This window comes from Macrosteles quadrilineatus, unplaced genomic scaffold (assembly GCF_028750875.1).
Source record: "Macrosteles quadrilineatus isolate MER2022 unplaced genomic scaffold, UCM_ALF_1.0 Scaffold_1__1_contigs__length_201487025, whole genome shotgun sequence".
NCBI classification, from domain to species: Eukaryota; Metazoa; Arthropoda; class Insecta; order Hemiptera; family Cicadellidae; genus Macrosteles; species Macrosteles quadrilineatus.
This window is the reverse complement of record NW_026542594.1, coordinates 191552858-191570903: the sequence shown is the minus strand read 5'-3', so window position 1 is coordinate 191570903 and position 18046 is coordinate 191552858. Positions and strand designations below refer to the sequence as shown.

General features: G+C 33.5%; 1 protein-coding gene across 1 annotated transcript in view; it reads left to right on the top strand.

The window, feature by feature from the left end:
• The first annotated feature begins 9539 nt into the window (after positions 1 to 9539).
• The window catches only part of LOC128992754 (roundabout homolog 2-like), a 90351-nt gene continuing 81844 nt past the window's right edge, over positions 9540 to 18046 (top strand). The window contains exons 1-2 of the mRNA XM_054416490.1: positions 9540 to 9639; positions 10391 to 10621. Of these exons, the coding sequence (XP_054272465.1) occupies positions 10498 to 10621 (124 nt within the window). The 5' untranslated portion in view covers positions 9540 to 9639; positions 10391 to 10497. The remainder of the gene's footprint in view (positions 9640 to 10390; positions 10622 to 18046) is intronic.

Sequence of the window (18046 nt, the reverse complement as noted above, 5' to 3'; positions counted from 1 at the left end):
AATAAGGTCATATAATAAGGGAATATAAGGTCAAGGAATAAGGGAATAAGGAAAAAAGCTCATACCCTAAGTAATACCATTAAAACTTGTATTGCAAGTGATTTCTAATCTAGTAATATCTGAAATGTGATGATGTGCAGTAAGCAAATTAATGCCTAGCGACCTCAAGAAATCACTTAAACATGAGTTACTTTCTTTGGCTAGAATAACAAAGAAAACAGAGCTGAACTAGAAACCAGGTAAAAGCCGGAAGAAATAAGATAATACCAGAGCTTAAGTTCTGTACATATTCTATGTTAAACATTGCATACATTGTTACAATTTATTCTGTACATGGTTTTGAATAGAATAAAAGAAGACAGTTAAAATTTACCACGAGATTGGGGTAGTGTGTAGTTAGCTAAATGTTTACAAGGAAAAAATAGAATGGAATGGAATAGAATGGAGTTTTCAACAGTTCTTTCAATCCTTGACAAGCATACTAACATGTTCTTAAAAGAAATTACCATAAAAGTAGTCTTTGAACCAAGACAATTTTACCACGCATTTCTTAGCTAATATAACCCCAAGCGAAAAGTACCTCATTTGAAATATTTACACTCTTTGTCAAATAATTGAAGAATGAAACGTACTTTTATGGTATCTTCAAATCACAAAATAATTCTCCAAAGCATCACACCCTTTTAACAACATCTTTGTTTACCGAAAACTTTCACCTGTGAAAAAACTTTATAAATAAAGATTTTAATTACATTTCATGAATTTAATTTGGCGAAGGGTTGTATGTAAAGGGACGGTGATTTATTTCTCAATACCTTTCCATAATTAAAGGCCGAGACCCTTCCTCTCTAAATTTACGTCGTCCTCTCCCTAATTTACTACAGCTGGTCCGCCACTAGTGGAGGTGACGATTATAGACGGGGAAACAGATTGGAAATCAGCTGATTTAAGTTATCTTTTTTGTGAAGAAACTAGACACTATGGGCACATTGTGATCAAACCTGTTCAGATGAGAACAATGTCTAAAATGTAACGGAAATATTTACTTATGATATTTAAATATAGTAAAATAATTGGTTGAAAAATAATCATTTCGATGAAGCCTTTTTAAATAGTGAAATTACACTTTTCATATATTTTTTAGTCGTAAAATATATTTTTAAATGTGATTCAATTGAAAAAGGTCTATTGAAAAACTGATATTATTTTGTTAAGTTTCACATCGAGGCCTTTCATTCAAGTCTGCGATTGATAGGGGTGTGACTTATGGTTTTCTCAAAAGTTCGTGTTCCTTGTTAGTTTCATCAGGATGGCTGAAAAGTAACTTGAACCCCCCTAAACTTTTAAACCACTTGAGATGTTTGAAATCTGGTTGCGGCAACCTTCTTAGACATGAGGGCCTACAATAATGATGGGTAATTTTGAAAGTTATACCCCTAGAAAAATGTATATAGCTAACAGACAGTGAAAAATAATGATATTATCACAAATATTTGAGCTGACCGGCAATGAAGTAAAGAAAACGGGGATATTAACACATAATTGTTCTGTCGTTAAAATGTTCCCCCCGGTCCTTTTAAATGCTGCGTGAAAAACATTCTGTATATTTAGATACGAAGGAAGCAATTTTAGTTAAAATCTAATCGAGCTAATGGTAATTTCTCAGTCTGCAGGTTTGCTGATGCAGGGGTTCATAAAATACACGCAATGCTGACGATAATTGAACTAGGTGTGGTTATAATCAGAAACCCTAATTATTGAATAGAAGGACGTAGTCTAGCATGTGTATCATAATGGAGTAAAAAGTTCCCTTCTGAAAACAACGAGTTAGTTTCAAAGAAATAACATATTGTGGTGATTCAAGAGAGTTCTAATTAAGTTGCATCAGAGTAGATTTTCAAAGATTTCTAAAAATGGAAATCGCACCAGAATCTAAAGTATTCCAAGACCAAAAGGATTTGATCGAAGTGATCACGAGAAATGTAACTCAAGTTCTTAAAGATTCCATAGATGAGCAAAACAGAAGAATAATTCAACTTGAAGATTCTATGAAAACAGAAATGTCAAGCTTGAAAGCCCTGCAGTCGCACAACCCTGCTGAACCTCAATCTACAAGGCAAGTTGAATCTGAAGTTGTTGAGCAAACTAGTAAGGTTTCTACACACGAGTGTAATCGTTCACTTTATGATACAGACTGTTTCCCGCACACATACTTTCAAGAGTTGATTCAGTCATTGAGTCTACCAGGCATGAAGTTTCTCGTAGGGAAGAACCAGTCTTGGTTTCATACTTGCTTGTGGTTGTTTGTTCACATTCTCGCTGTATTAGCAAGTTCAACTCTCATCAAGATAGAGTATGATGGTTGGCAAAACTCTCCTGCTGTCAAAATAACTTCAAGTAACGTAACCTATGTCAATGAGATTCCATTTCCCGCGGTAACCTTTTGTTTTCCACTTTCTCTTGACATCAAGTACAACTACACGGGGCTTATGGAGAAATGTTTCATGTGCCTCAATAATCACAATTGTACATTCATTGAAGGATGTAGCTTTGAAGAGGTGACGTCTCTTGCCGTTTCTTCGTCGATCTGTTCTCCAGCACCTGTGTATTCTGTTCCATGGGCAAATTATCGTTATCATATTAATCGTTCAATACCAATAAACCAATATTTTACCTACCTTACAAATAGTTTCAAACTTGATGATTTTGACATAAACCAGGGCATACGCCAAGATCATTCTAATTCCAAGAACGGATGCGATGAAAATGATTGTCAAAAGTTTGTATCTTCCTCGGGTTTGTGTTTTACTATCAATGGTCTCCATCACGAAGATATTTACAAAGAAAACGTGATTGGTTCTTTGCCTGCGATAAATTATTCTATTCATAACTTAAGCTCTAATAATCTTTACCAAGGAAAAAGTTGGACTTTGGACAATCTATATATTAATAGGCAAGCATGTTTCTTTAAAACCTTTTTTCTCAGGTCGTGTGCATCGCAGAGAAAATCTACGCATACTGTTGGAAAGATATTTTCCTGTAGATGTGCAGAATGCCTCTAAAAATTAAAATAGGCTAACAAATAAGCACAAAAAATTAATTTGAAAACTTCAAAAAATTAACATGGAGCATATGGGTTGCCATGATGGTGACGAAATAACAACAAAATGTAAACAGAAAATCAAAACAAATGGAAGAAATTCAAATCACATGTGTTATTTACAGTGTGGGGAGAAAATAGAGAAGTCTGTACATTAATTATTTTTGGTCGAGTTTCGACCACAGGACGACCCCTAGTATGATTTATTACAGAGCAAACTACGCCGTTCATACGACGCCAATTTACACAAATCATACTATTGATTTTGTTTTTTTCAGCCAAAACCGAAAATGCTGAACCTTGCTTAGATTTGAAAAAACGAGGTTTAATGTCCATACACAACCCAGTAGAAATTCCTTTCACCTTTGAAAAACATATTGCAATAGAAGACAACATCCATAAACAAATATCTATAACTCCTACCCTAGTGACTTCTGAAGAAGGCCTTGAGCAGTATGTTCCTTCTGTAAGAGGATGTTATTTTACGCATGAGAATCAGCTGTCAATGTTTAAACATTACAGTCATGTGAACTGTGAGACAGAATGTAAAGTGAACTGTGCACTTCAGATGTGTGGCTGTGTCCCGTATTACTTGCCTAGACACAACAGTTCTGTAAAGGTTTGCATTGGAGACTGTTTTAATTCAATGAAATGTGAATGTGGTTGCTTGCCTGATTGCAATTCTGTAACTTATGATTTTAAAGTAACCAAAAAAAGAAAATACTGGGATAGAAAAATTAATTCTTTTTTTACTTTCAACTTCGAACGAAATGAATTCTACGACTCCAAGATCCGAATCGCTACCAACAGCATGACTCAATTCATGGCGTATGCTATCGGTATTGTTGCTGTTTTTAACGGTTTCAATATCTTAGTTGTCTTTGAACTGTTTTACTTTCTGACATTCAAGCTGTGGAGCTACATCAAGAGTTATTTGCACTAATTGATGTATCAAATGTATAAATGTGATAAAATAAATGTTCATTAACTATCCTGTTTTTTATCAAACCTTTATGTAATGATCAACAAGTGATATAACAAGTGCTTTATTAAATACATACTTTGCAAAACTGTGGCACATTGATTGCTTAGCTTACACAAAACAGTAGTCAAAAGATCTGTATACAGGGTTGGCATAGTATTCATACAATAATGTGTTCAAAAACATGTTTTGCCATTACTTTTAAAACATGTCCATAAAATGATGTTCTAAATGTATTTAATTTGTAAGATTCGTCGGTGGTAGATTTTCTTAGAGTTTTATAAGTGAGAAATTGTCAAAACATGTACTTTTTCTATTAATATGCAGTATTAGCTATTAGTCCAAAGATTAATTGGGTCCATAAACGTTAGGTCAAGCTATTTATTTCTAGTTAAGGTTATATTTCACGATTTTTGTCTTGATCGTAGTAACAAAGAGCAAGTTATAGTTGCAAAAAGATTTGTATTTGTTACAAAATGCGATTTTTTAAGTTGGCTAAACAACGTGGAAAAATCCAAAACAGGCAAATCTGAAAGCTTTATCAAAATGTTCAATTGGCGTACGATTGGTCAATTGATCTTTCAAACACTTCAAATCCACCTTGGTGTTGGCACTTTAATACATGTTATTCTCTTGACGTGTTTTTGCGGTTCATGGATTTAGTTGAGTTTAACTTAGCTTAACTTAATGGGTTTGAAAATGGGTCCATGTACCCGAAACTAGTCACCACAGCCTAATTAAAAGTCTGAAGACGGTTAAATCGCACGTAACCTATCGTATTATTATTATTTAGTCCTATAAGCACGAAGTAAACATGACATTTTCCTATTTCTGTAACGTGTAAAACAATGGAACAATGAATTTTGCCCCTTGAAAATTGTTTAAAATGATGCAGGAAACATTTTAATATAATTTTAAGAAATTATTTTCTACAAAGTTAAATATATAATTAACATTACTGTATATTCAAAGCTTCATTCAGACATTACAGACACGAACTGTTTAGAAAAAGTATTGAACAGCTTTTCACGTAGAGGGATTTTCACTACAAAACCAGATTGTCCAAAGAAAACATTTAGTTATCTAAACGTGAACACATGCGGTGGTTCCGTGCCACTCGGTCACGGTACAGTATTATCGCACGCTATAGTCTGTATGATGGAACCTGTCTCTCCACCATTCATCAGCTGGAGCTTGCCTAGCCCGAAACCATTGTCCAGTCTTCAGATAAAGGGAGGGTAGAGAAGACAGGTTCCATCACTCAGACTATAGTGGAGAAGAAAGACCTGGGACTAGTCAGGGCCTAATATGTTTGGCCAGCCCCAGGTAGAGGGAGGGCCAGGAGACAGGTTCCATCACTCAGACTATAGTGGAGAAGAAAGACCTAGGAAAAGTCAGTGCCTAGTCTGTTTGGCCAGCCCCAGGTAGACGGAGGGCCAGGAGACAGGTTCCATCACTCAGACTATAGTGGAGAAGAAAGACCTAGGAAACGTCAGTGCCTAGTCTGTTTGTCCAGTCCCAGGTAGAGGGAGGGCCAGGAGACAGGTTCCATCACTCAGACTATAGTGGAGAAGAAAGACCTAGGAAAAGTCAGTGCCTAGTCTGTTTGGCCAGCCCCAGGTAGACGGAGGGCCAGGAGACTGGTTCCATCACTCAGACTATAGTGGAGAAGAAAGACCTAGGACTAGTCAGGGCCTCTGTGAGACAGGTTCCATCACTCAGACTATAGTCATCGATGAACGCTATGATTTGAACGTCCATGACAGAGCTATTGAACACTAGCTATTAGTCTATCTGTGGCATACAAGAGGTTCGCCGCATTTTTATTACGGGCCTCCTGAACTGTGTGCCGTGGCAAGTTTTGTTCAAATAACCTGTAAGTTAATTACCCTAACCGCACGTTCCAACTGCATGTGGAGGATCCTTAAGGAAACGTGACCGAAGGGGAAGAGAGCCGAGAAGTGGAGGGAATTAGGAAACAGTTGGGAACCAGCAAACTTGAGAACTGAATATTTGTTCATACAGGGAATAAGCTGTTACCGTAGGTCTCATGGTAAGACCTTTTTTTCGTCCTAGGACGCTAGGCACGAGCCTGGGATTGTTTTTCACATTACTTCAGGCTAGACATAGGGGTTGCGGCATTATCACTTAGATAAAATCCATTGGTGATTTGGCGGGATTTGAACGCGGGACCTTTTGGACCGAAGTCCCCGAACCAAGACCGATTTAACTTCCTTCGATGTCCTCAGAGGCTAAAAACACCATCCGCTAAAATTCATATATGACGCAACTTTTAAGATATTCAAATACAAATTATCTTTACATGTGTTCATAAAATTATCCATTTGAAATTGAAATAGCCCATTTCGCAACAACAACATATTTTGTAACAACTATTTTCAACAAACAGCCCATTGATATGTTATAGCATATACCAAATGCCATAACAATCTAGAAAACGCTCAAAATTTAATTATTTAAAATAAGGACAAAGACTTACAAATATTGTTGATATCTTGACGATTTTGAAAAATTGATTTACATTTTTTTTATTTTGACCCATAAAACTATTGCATCATTTATTTATACCTACTTACATCACACCCTGTATGAAGGTAAAGTGGTGAAGGGAAATTTACTCTACCGTGTAATACGGTCTTAACTTAAAAATGTTCTCTTTAAAATTTTGGAAGAAGTTTTTAAAATTTAAAGATTTGACCAATAAATTTATACACAGTCGGACTTCAAACCGTCTACGCCTGCAGCAAACAGAACGCAATATAGACTCTGTGTCAAGATTGCCTAGGTACGCCTTCATCACAACATGATGTACACAATAAAATTAAAGAACAAACAGATTATAATGGTGCTGATGAATAAACAAAGTCAGCATATGGTTTCAAATACAATTTTTCACTAACCAAGTGGCAAAATTCATTATAGATCCCGACATTTTTATAAGCTTATCATATGAGAAGACAACGAAGTATTAAACATTTAGATTGATGAGTTGATAGTATTTACAACGTTTTCTTTGACACAAAAAATTCAAATAAAAATGTAAAATGAAGTAAATTTTTTGTTCAATTGTTGAGTCATAATTATTGATAGTTTATTATTGTTTGACGAGCACATTACAACAAGCTAAAAAACTGTTGCGTAGTGAATTGAAAATGGCAGTGACAATAATTAATTAACTTTAGTTAATTACTAAATCGAAGGTCCGTCCGAGGCCGGGAACCATAGAGGGCTTATGAACACCTTTGACACGAGTATAAAATATTATGGGCCACACTAACTAATATATCTTACCTACTAATTTATTTTTTCAATCAGTTTTAATAGTAAATAGTAAATGTTTATGAATTTCGCGATTGAATATCACTTGCACAAACTGTGAACTTAATACATTCTCCCCACACCAAAATTAACATCCTGACGAATTAGTATGTGTAATACTTCTAAAGTTTATGTAATTAATATCATAATTGGTCTTTTCCTGTTTAATCAGATCTTTTGTGTAGATTATTTGACATATTACATACACACAACTTTTTCTAACCGATACATGGTGCAAAGGTCATTCGCTTTCAAGGACAGTCTTAAGATCCCTTTCCTCTTTCCCCCCTCCACTTCAAAACTTTTCTCGGCCATTCCCACCCCAGTCACGTATCGGGGGATGTTCTCCCTTTCTTTCACCGATCATCATCATTCTTGCGGATTTATTTCTCAAATAACCCGACAATCACCTGCTCTTGTAGGATTTTCACTTTAGGTTCGATAAAATATGCAGATTACCTTAAGGGTAAAGTTTTGTTTTAAAATTGAAAGTCACACGACTGAAGTTAACGTTATTTAACCATGTAGCCAAATAACAAGATGATTCATAGTCTGCATCAATGTATTCATTTATTTCCATTGAATAAGTAACGCTACCAAGGACCGTAACGGGAATTTCCAGAGACAAAATATCAGGTGGGGAAATTAATTGTGCTTAAAAAATTAAGTGCGTTTGCATGCAGGTAGATCGAAAAAGTTTGCTGTACGTATTATTTTATAGGTTTGTATCATAGCCACCGTCTTGCAGTGACTTTTAAAAAAGAGAGTGATCCAAAACTACCAGGATAATCACCGTAGGATCTCCAAAATACGACAAATTAAAAAAAAACCATCAAAGATAAAAAGTACATTAATAACAAGCATTACAAAAATATAAGTAATGATCGCTAAAAATTTACTGGACATTTCGACAGGTATACGAAAGGTATTCGACAAGTGAACAAAAGGGGGTGGTGAAGCTAAAGAGAACAGCCAGGGGGATCGCTCGAACGTGACCAGCGAGTTGAGTCTCTGGGGATATTGTCTGGGAGTTTCCCTCCCTTTCCCCCCTTCCCCCCACACCACGTGACACCTGACAGATCTGTGTAGTTATGCAGATTGTTGTACGTTTGTACCGTGATTATTGCAGATCTGTTAGCTATGGTATTTCATGTTGTTTTCAAAATGTGAAACGTTGTTAGCTTTAGGAAAATTAATTAAAATTGAAAATAATATGAAATGATGGAAAAATTTTAATATTTTTACTCTCGATTTACACTCAATAAGACTATAATGATACTAAAAGTAACCAGCTATGTTAGGATCATAAAAAATATTAATTCAATGTTGACTATAACATTATTTACCCAAGCTATTAGATTCAATCTTACATTTAACCATGTTATCTATTTTTACCACCTAAGGTATGTTAACGTTTTAAATTGTATGTAATAAATAAAACATGCATTTTTACTATAAAAAATTTGAGTAAATTCCCCCTAAAGAAAAGCTATTACTGTATGTATCACGACCTAGAACCGGGACCGAAACACTGTTTCATTTTTATGTCCTCAGAGTCCAAAACACGAGTCGATCGGATTGTTAATACATGTATGTGTAGGTGAACACGAATGATTGAGTAGTTATGATCCCATTTTGATCAAATCTTTCATGAATGCGTACGACAGGATAAACTTGAATAATTTACAAACCAGCAAGATCGGGTCATAGGAACAGAGAGTAATGGGGTTTAAAAATTAAAATTTGCTTTTTTCAAATTTTAATGCTTAAAACATATAAACGCATAAATTTACTTCATGATTTTATTGTATTTATATGGGTACATATAATTGTGGTTTAAGGTTTTACAGTGTAGGCCCACGTCCAGAATACCTAGAATAAAATACGTTTCTTCAGTGGAGGTAAAACATCTGTTTTCAACTCATGAACGACGTGCTAAAATGGATTCGTAGAATTGTTCAAATCAAACAAGCACAATTCAAAACGATCACCACTCATATATCTACGAACAAACTCAAACTGTAGCAAGTGTAGTTACATAGGTGTGCGCTAGGTGGGGTGGCGTCCACACCTGCGCCAGGCGTGAGGCGCGCGACGCGACGCCCAGTCTGTGATAGTCCGGCGTCGCGTCGCGTACCTGTCGTGACGTCATCGCGTCGCTCGCGTCGTGTGGTCACGTGGTCGAGTAGTATCAATGTCATAGTGAACTGTCCATCTGGTATGTTTGAATAATGGGGTTTCGATGAATAAATTTATGAAAAAAAAACATATGGGAAATTATGTTAAAAATTATTTTTTTGTAGTCAAATTGACGGTGGAGGAAATAAAATTAAACATACTTTGCTTTATAAAACTAGAATAAATTGCAACAGATTTTTCCATTCACACATTTTTAAGTACGCCGATATATGGATAAATTAGTGGATACAATTATATAGGTTCAGTTTAGTAGTGAATTTATATAGTAATTTTATTGTAGTAAAACATACTGGTTTAGAAGTTCAAATAATGAGGGGAAAAGTAATTAAATGTTGGAATACGTCTTAAGGACCATATAGTAGAACATTTTCTCTACTGTTTAGAATATTTAAGTTGGATTAAAAATGGTTTGCAATTTTTCATTCATTTAATTAAACTTACTTATATATTTATATTGTTTACTGTCGTGTACCTATCTAAACCGATTTGAACTGTGCAATGGTTATAATACAATAAATCACAAAACTAAAACATGTTTATTCATTTAAGTAGGGGTTTTGTTTCCGTTTGTTGAACAAATAAGATATACAAAGTATGATCTCTACTTTCCCATCGTTATATCAATTATTTAAAATGGGGACGCCACTATGTGCGTATTTTAACCCAAATATGAGTGAAGAATGAGTGTAGAATGATTGTTGAGTTATTGTTATTTCAATCGTTTTTAAGCTTTGTTGTCTTCAATTAATTTCGAAATACTCCCTCAACAGTTTGAAGTAAAAACAGTTCCAATGATGACAGCGAGTGAATTATTCCGTTGGTGGTAAAAAGACTCAAAAATGACGTCATCAAAGACTAAAGTTCGGATACAAACCGGATGATGACGTCAGTTTCCGGAAGTGATCACGATAATCGGATGTGGATCATACATACCGGATGTGGTTACCGTCACCGTATGTGGATGATTTTGGTGCTTATTCTCCTTCTGGATTCGGTAAAAGGTCAGTATACTTTTTGATACTCCTATTGAACAAAACACTCTAATGGTTAAGTTATTATTTGATAAGTTATGGAAAAACTTATTAAATAATAAATTAGCTTGAAAATTGACTTGACTGGTAAAAGGTTATACAAGTAAAAAATAATCAAGCCAATTTAAACAACAGAATGATGCTATGGAGCTTCAAAACGCAGACTAGTTAATGATAAATAATAACATTTTATCGTTAAGTTATCGATGTCTACTCTTATATTTGTGTATTATCTTAGAAAGTCTGAAACTGACATGTTATGTTAAAGGAACACACATACATAGTTTTAATTACATTTAAGTAAATTAAAAATGGTCATATAAGAAAACAATCATCAAAATACCAACGAGTTCAAAACATTGCTCTATACAAACACAATACTTACAATAAACACTGAGACATTACTTATAATGAAATAAGTTCCCTGATTATTATATGGGCTTTTTCTTAAATGATAACAAACCCATTCAGTTATAAGGTAATTCAATAATGTAAGTCATGTTTATTATTTTTGGTACTTGTTCTTTTTAACTACTATTACAAGATGTTTAATTCGTCTATGGAAGGGAGATTAGAAAACGTATTAACAGATTATGGAGTAATACATGCTAATTTTTGTTAATTGTACTTGATTTTAATTAAAAGTAACATTGCGTAAATTTGTTTTGGATATATTCTAAAGAATTGCGAGAACCTTCTTACTTGTAAAGGAAAATCCACTTTCAATATTTAAAGAAACGAAAATTGATGTTTTAAATCAATTAAACGTGTATAAGGGAAACGTGTACGGACTTTCAGGGTAAATATTAATTAATTTGAGCATTAACAATATTATCATACTATTTATATAATTGTTCGCAATAAGAAAACTATGTTGAAGGCAACAATCCGATGAAAACATAAATTTAAAATGCATTTAAATTTAAACACTTTGGCATAACATAACAACTATATTTTGTGTACGTAATACGAATTAACAACGCACAAAGACACCTTTACATACATTGCAGTATTTATAATAAAAAACATCGTTTTATACAAACACAATACATACAATAAACACTGAGACGATATTACTTAAAATTAATTAGGTTCCCTGATTATTATATGGGCTTTTTCTTAAATGATAACAAACCCCTTCAGTTATAAGGTAATTCAATTTTGTAAGTCATATTTATTATCTTTGGTACTTGTTCTTTTTAACAACTATTACATGCTGTTTAATTCATCTGTGTAAGGGTAATTCATCTGTTAAAACACGTATTAACAGAGTATTGTACTTAGTTAACCGTACTTGGTTATAATTAAAAGTAACATTGCGTAAATTTGTTTTGGATATTATTCTAAAGAATTGCAAGAACCTTCTTACTTGTAAAGTGCAATTCGCTTTCAATACTAAAAATAAACTATACAAAATTAAGGGTTTGAATCAATTAAACGTGTATTAGGGAATTACAGTGTAAATATTAATTAATTTGTGCATAAACAATATTATCATACTTTTTATATTGAAATTGTTCTCAATTATAAAACTATGTTAAAGGCAGCTATCCGAAAAATAACAAATATATTTTGTGTACGTAATACAAATTAACAACGCACGAAGACACCTTTACATACATTGCAGTACCTATAATGAAAAACAATTTAAAAGGTTACCCTAAACATTGGCCAGCACATATCTCACTGCTGCAAACGCTTCTGGCCAGCGAGTGATAGAGAGTTTCAATTATGAGCTAAATGGCAAGTATTTACAGAACTCCCAAACAAGTGGTACAAAAAGCCCTGGTGGTGGACGTCTCTCATTAATTTCTCCATTGTTTAGTTCCAACAATAAATTGTTGTTGTTCAAAGGTTTATTGCGGACATTTTCCATCACGAATGTAAAAAAAACAATACACAACGTTTCGGGATCTGGAATCTGATCCCGTCTTCAGGTGAAAAAACTTAACTAACACATTACAACTAACAATACACAAACGCCCAACCTAAGTTGGAATACACTACCGAGGGTAGTAGTCAAAAAATATGCACTGTATAGCAGTCAAGTCATGATACAACATGCAATTAATAACAAATCACAAAACACTATAATCTATAAAAGGTTTACGTACAAAAAACTCACACAATGGAACACTAACAACACCGTACGTTTTTTTTCAAACGTAAACTCATTGAAGCCTCATACATTAAATTAGCAGACCAACCAATCAGTCAGTCATCGGTTGAAATAAGGCCATTTTGGCTACCCATTTTGAACAAGGAACTAAAGGATAGGGAACTTAATTGTTCAATAAATAGGGAAATAACGAGTTCTCCTCAAAATTCGCACGTTATGTTAACTCGTAGTAAAACTCGTGATATGAATAAACATAATTAACACCCATCTTGCGGCATCGTACATCGCTCCGCCATTTTGTTGGTTTTACTTTTCCAGGGACCGGAAGCCATTTCTGTTGTCTCCGTGTTTCCGATTGGTCAGCCATGTTGGTTCAGTCTCATTGGTGGAGTCATAGCGTACGGTGTTGTTAGTGTTCCATTGTGTGAGTTTTTTGTACGTAAACCTTTTATAGATTATAGTGTTTTGTGATTTGTTATTAATTGCATGTTGTATCATGACTTGACTGCTATACAGTGCATATTTTTTGACTACTACCCTCGGTAGTGTATTCCAACTTAGGTTGGGCGTTTGTGTATTGTTAGTTGTAATGTGTTAGTTAAGTTTTTTCACCTGAAGACGGGATCAGATTCCAGATCCCGAAACGTTGTGTATTGTTTTTTTTACATTCGTGATGGAAAATGTCCGCAATAAACCTTTGAACAACATTAACTCACCATCACCAACAATGAACTTCAAACAAAGAATAAATTGTTAACACACGCACACAAGAACACACACACACACACAAACACAGAGAAGCATACGATGGTGGTCTTTTATCTAGAGCTTCAGCGTTTGATCTGCAGTAAATGAGGTGGGACTGAACACTCTTAAGAAAATGTCCGAAAATAGTCACTTGTATTAATTCTGCAGTGATATCTCAGCCTTATAATGACTGACTGATGATGCAAGCCTGCTAATAAAAGGCCTTATTAGGCAAAACTTGAATTCTGTAAAAAATAGTTGTTTTTTTTTTCAATGATTATGGTGGTCATTTTTCATTACTGAAAGCAAATCGGTTAAAAGCTTTTCTGATCCGAATCTTTAGACGAAAAGAAACATAGAACATAACAAAATTACGATACAACATGTCTTCTATAATAACAGTAAATAAAAAAATAAAAAAAAACTGCTACTGGACAACAAATAATTTAAAACTAAGGATTTGGGATACCCACTAAAAATCTTTAACTGAATTTTGGCAATTTAATTTAAAAATTTACTTCGTTCGTTTTGTAAACAGTGAAAATAAATTAGAATACATTATGATTTTTCTTTATAGGTTTGACTAATAATTGACGTAAGTGATTCAAACAGTTGGATAAAAGTTGCATTCATCCCAAACTATTCCTACCAACAAGGAAGGATTCATAACTCACAGACTCGCCACGAAAGTTGTGAATGATACTGAAATTAAACCTTTCACGTTGTTTTCTCGTTTGGAATCCTCGTTTTGGACATATTGGACATTAAAACTCACAGAATCCACATCGTATGCACCGACGATGTTATTGCGTCAAAATGTAGCAAATTACAACATACAAACGACGAACAGTACGAACGACCGAGGGGACAGTTTTAATAAACGTTTACTGCAAAGGGAAATGTGGATTGGAATTTTTGGAACGGTTTTGCAGTTTTAATATAAAATGCACTTTATAACAGTATTTCCAATAAAAATATCGATTATGAGGAGGGTTGGGGTTGTGTTTTCGTTACTTTCATATTATATCGTCTTCACAATTTGTGTCTTAAAATCAACATTGAAGAACTAGCTTATGGGGAACCATACACACACCACATTTACCTTCAGATTCGTAGGAAAATTGTTGAAATTTCTTTGAACTGCGAACGAAACTATGAATATTTATATTTTTTAAATTGTGACATTTTTATCACATGAATTACTATAAATTACTAAATTATGCTATTTATATATATCAAGATTTGTTTAAGTCGTTAAAGCTTGGATGTATTTTTGAATATTTAAATTCGATCCGGCTCGAAGGACCATAAAAATTGTTAACAAGTAAGACTACGAATAACATAAAGGTACTTTTCTGTTAAAGGGAACATTCATTATTATCGATGATTTTCAATCGATATATCAATATTAACAAATTGAAACCTATCAGCTGACAACTACGATAAATAAATAGTGTTCAGTATAAAAAAAAATATTGAAATGAAACCGTTCCAAACCAACCTAACAAAACTAACCAAACTTGCTGTAACATTAAAAAATTCCGTTTAATATTCCCCACATGCCTTTTCTGTAATCAAAAGGAATTTTTAAAATAGTACAGCAAGTTTGGATGGTTGTGTTAGGTCAGCTTATAACAGTTTTAATCCATAATAGACTTGATTTTAGCCTAAACAAGATAGTTGTCAATTTGTAATGTATCGTAAAGGGAAAGAAAAATATCGATATATCGATTAAAAATCATCGAGAATAATAAATGTTCCCTTTAACAGGAAAGTACTAACTTAAATTCATATTTTATTTGTTTGGTGATTATTATTTTATTATCATTTATAATTTCAATAACACCTCATTCCATACAAATTGGTTTGATTCTCCACAATTGTATGTGAAAAAATTGTAGTCATTTCACAAAAATGCATAACAGTATTTTAGCTATAGTATTTTTGATTGATTAAAAGCAATTACTAAGACATAAGTCCATCCATACTCAATGGGGATGATGTAGAATCACCAACTACTTTAGAATACTTAAGAATTAGGGAAAACTATTGGTAGGGGATTATTTAACAACTACTTTGTCAGCCTTTCTAAAAAATTGTATTTCACTGAGACTTTTATAATAATTTTCCTTAACCGTGCTAAGTAAAAGTGTAGCACAGTGTGATTTATGAATCATCCTATCGTGACCCTTGCTATAGTTAACGCCCTCTTTTATTCATCCCCTCTAGCATCTGTTAAGGCGAAACCTCCCCTTCTATTAACACCTTGGTAGGATTAAAACACGTGTTAATGTTTGACTAAAAGGTCGTCAAAAGATATTACACCGAAGGGTGGAAGAGACTTTGTTACAGTGATTGATTAGTGTTTCTTTTCCAATATGTTATAAGGTGACGGCTGTATTTTCTTTATGATTTGATTACTTTTAATTAAAGTGACTTATTTTACAGGGTATCTGTAATCCATTTTGATAAAATTGGCAAAAAACAACAACACAACAAAAAACACCCACGAACAATTAAACTGTTAAAAAATATGTATTGATACATAAGCTTATTCAAACAAATAGTCGATTTTAGGTTAAGTGAACAAAATGTGTATTTTTTTTAATTGCACCGGTCGATACTATTTTGCTACAAACACCTCTGAAAAAACAAACGTTAACAAAACTAATTGGATAGGGTTCAATTTTCAATATATTACAATCAGGGTACTTTATTACAAGGGTATTACAAGGGTACATAAGCAATACTGTTATGTTTAAAAACGTTCCTAGTTTTTGAATAATTTATATTACTACGGTTCTGTTACATTACATTTCATTTTATTTCACACCTAAGTTACGATTTATATTGTATTCCTGATTGATGAGTTGCTTTAATCAATCTGCTCATATAGAAATTTCACATTTATTTCCAGTAAAACAACGAATAGTTTTACAACCAGCAAAACTATACCAACATTAATACTATTTTTAAACCCTTTTATTTTGGAAACCCCGCACTAATTCCAGCGTTATCTGCTATGTATACGTTCCAAGTACACAAAAGGTGAGCAAGTAACGCAATAGAAAATAGAGAACAAAGGGAGGCCCACTGTCCAGGGCCTTTGATTCGTGATTATTGTGTATACACGCACGTGTGTGTGTGTGTGTGTTGGTGGGAGGGGGGGGGTGGAAGTCAATCAACTAACCTGATCATCCCTCACGCCCCGGGCGCTTCTTACAACCCTTAACATCGGTCCAATTCACGAGAAACCGTCCAAACTTAACGATTACTCTGGTTTGGAAGTTTTTTGTTCTATACATCATTTTAACCTGAAAGTAAAAAAAAATACGTCAAATAACACTTGTAATATATTTACACTTATACTGTTTACTCATAAGACGGTAGATACATATAAAAGATGGTAGGTGGTGATCGATTTCGATTGGACACTCCAATAATCATCAGAACCAATAGGCAGACGACTAATCTCTTTAAATAGCACAGTGTCTAATTTAATACTTTCTCTATAATTGTGTTATGTACGGATCTTTGAGTTAAACCTTAAACCTAAAAATCACTGTCTACATTTTTTTGCGAAGAATCTGAAAAAAATCATTTATTTTCGTGGTCAATGTTTGATAATATGTAAAAAAATATTAATATCAGATCGATTCGTCGGTTTTTTATTACACTTTTAACTCGGTAATGGTACTAATTATCTTATATAAGACTATAATATTCATTAATTGCATAGAATGTATGGATTATAACATTTCTAAGACAATACAGTTGTTTCGTCTTCCTCCCTTAGCGTAAACAAATTTAAATATAAATTAGGCTAAGCTAAGCTGGACTTAAAACAGTGTGCTTTATACTTTGTAGCTTAGGATGTATCTAGTTTATCAAGATTAGGCTAAGTATCAGGTACTGAAAGTACTGTAGCTAGTAAACCTCGCTGAAGTATTATGAGAGTGAGTCACGCCGGTAGAGTAGACTGGACTGTACGCGGACATGATGGTAAATTTTACTTAACTGTTTTGTATGATCTAGCCACAGTATTGTAGTCAGTCTATATTTGATATAATATTCAGTTTTACAAAAAAATGTTTAACCATTAAAGTATAATATTTTAAAACTTTTCTAAACATTGTAACCAGGAATTAGTTAAGGCTGTCATACTATTTCTTTATAAGCCTAGTCACTTTGTTAGAACCTCAATAGCTACTTTCAAAGTTTTTTTAGTATGCATTTAAATCAAAGTTCATGTGTTAATATTTTTGAAAATTGAATTTAGTTTCAATTTAGTTTTGTTTGTTAAGAAGATTAGTTCATATTTTGTTGTGTTAAATTGTATTTTGTCAACTGTTTGATTATTAAAATTGTCCTTGATATCAGTAACAGTGAATCCCATAGCTTAGACGAGATGGCAAATAATTTTACGATTTTCTCATCTGTAAACATTCCTTGCTAATATAAATTCGTGATTATACAAAATTAATCTTAAATGAGCTACAATTGTATTTATTTGCTATACGAATTCAAAT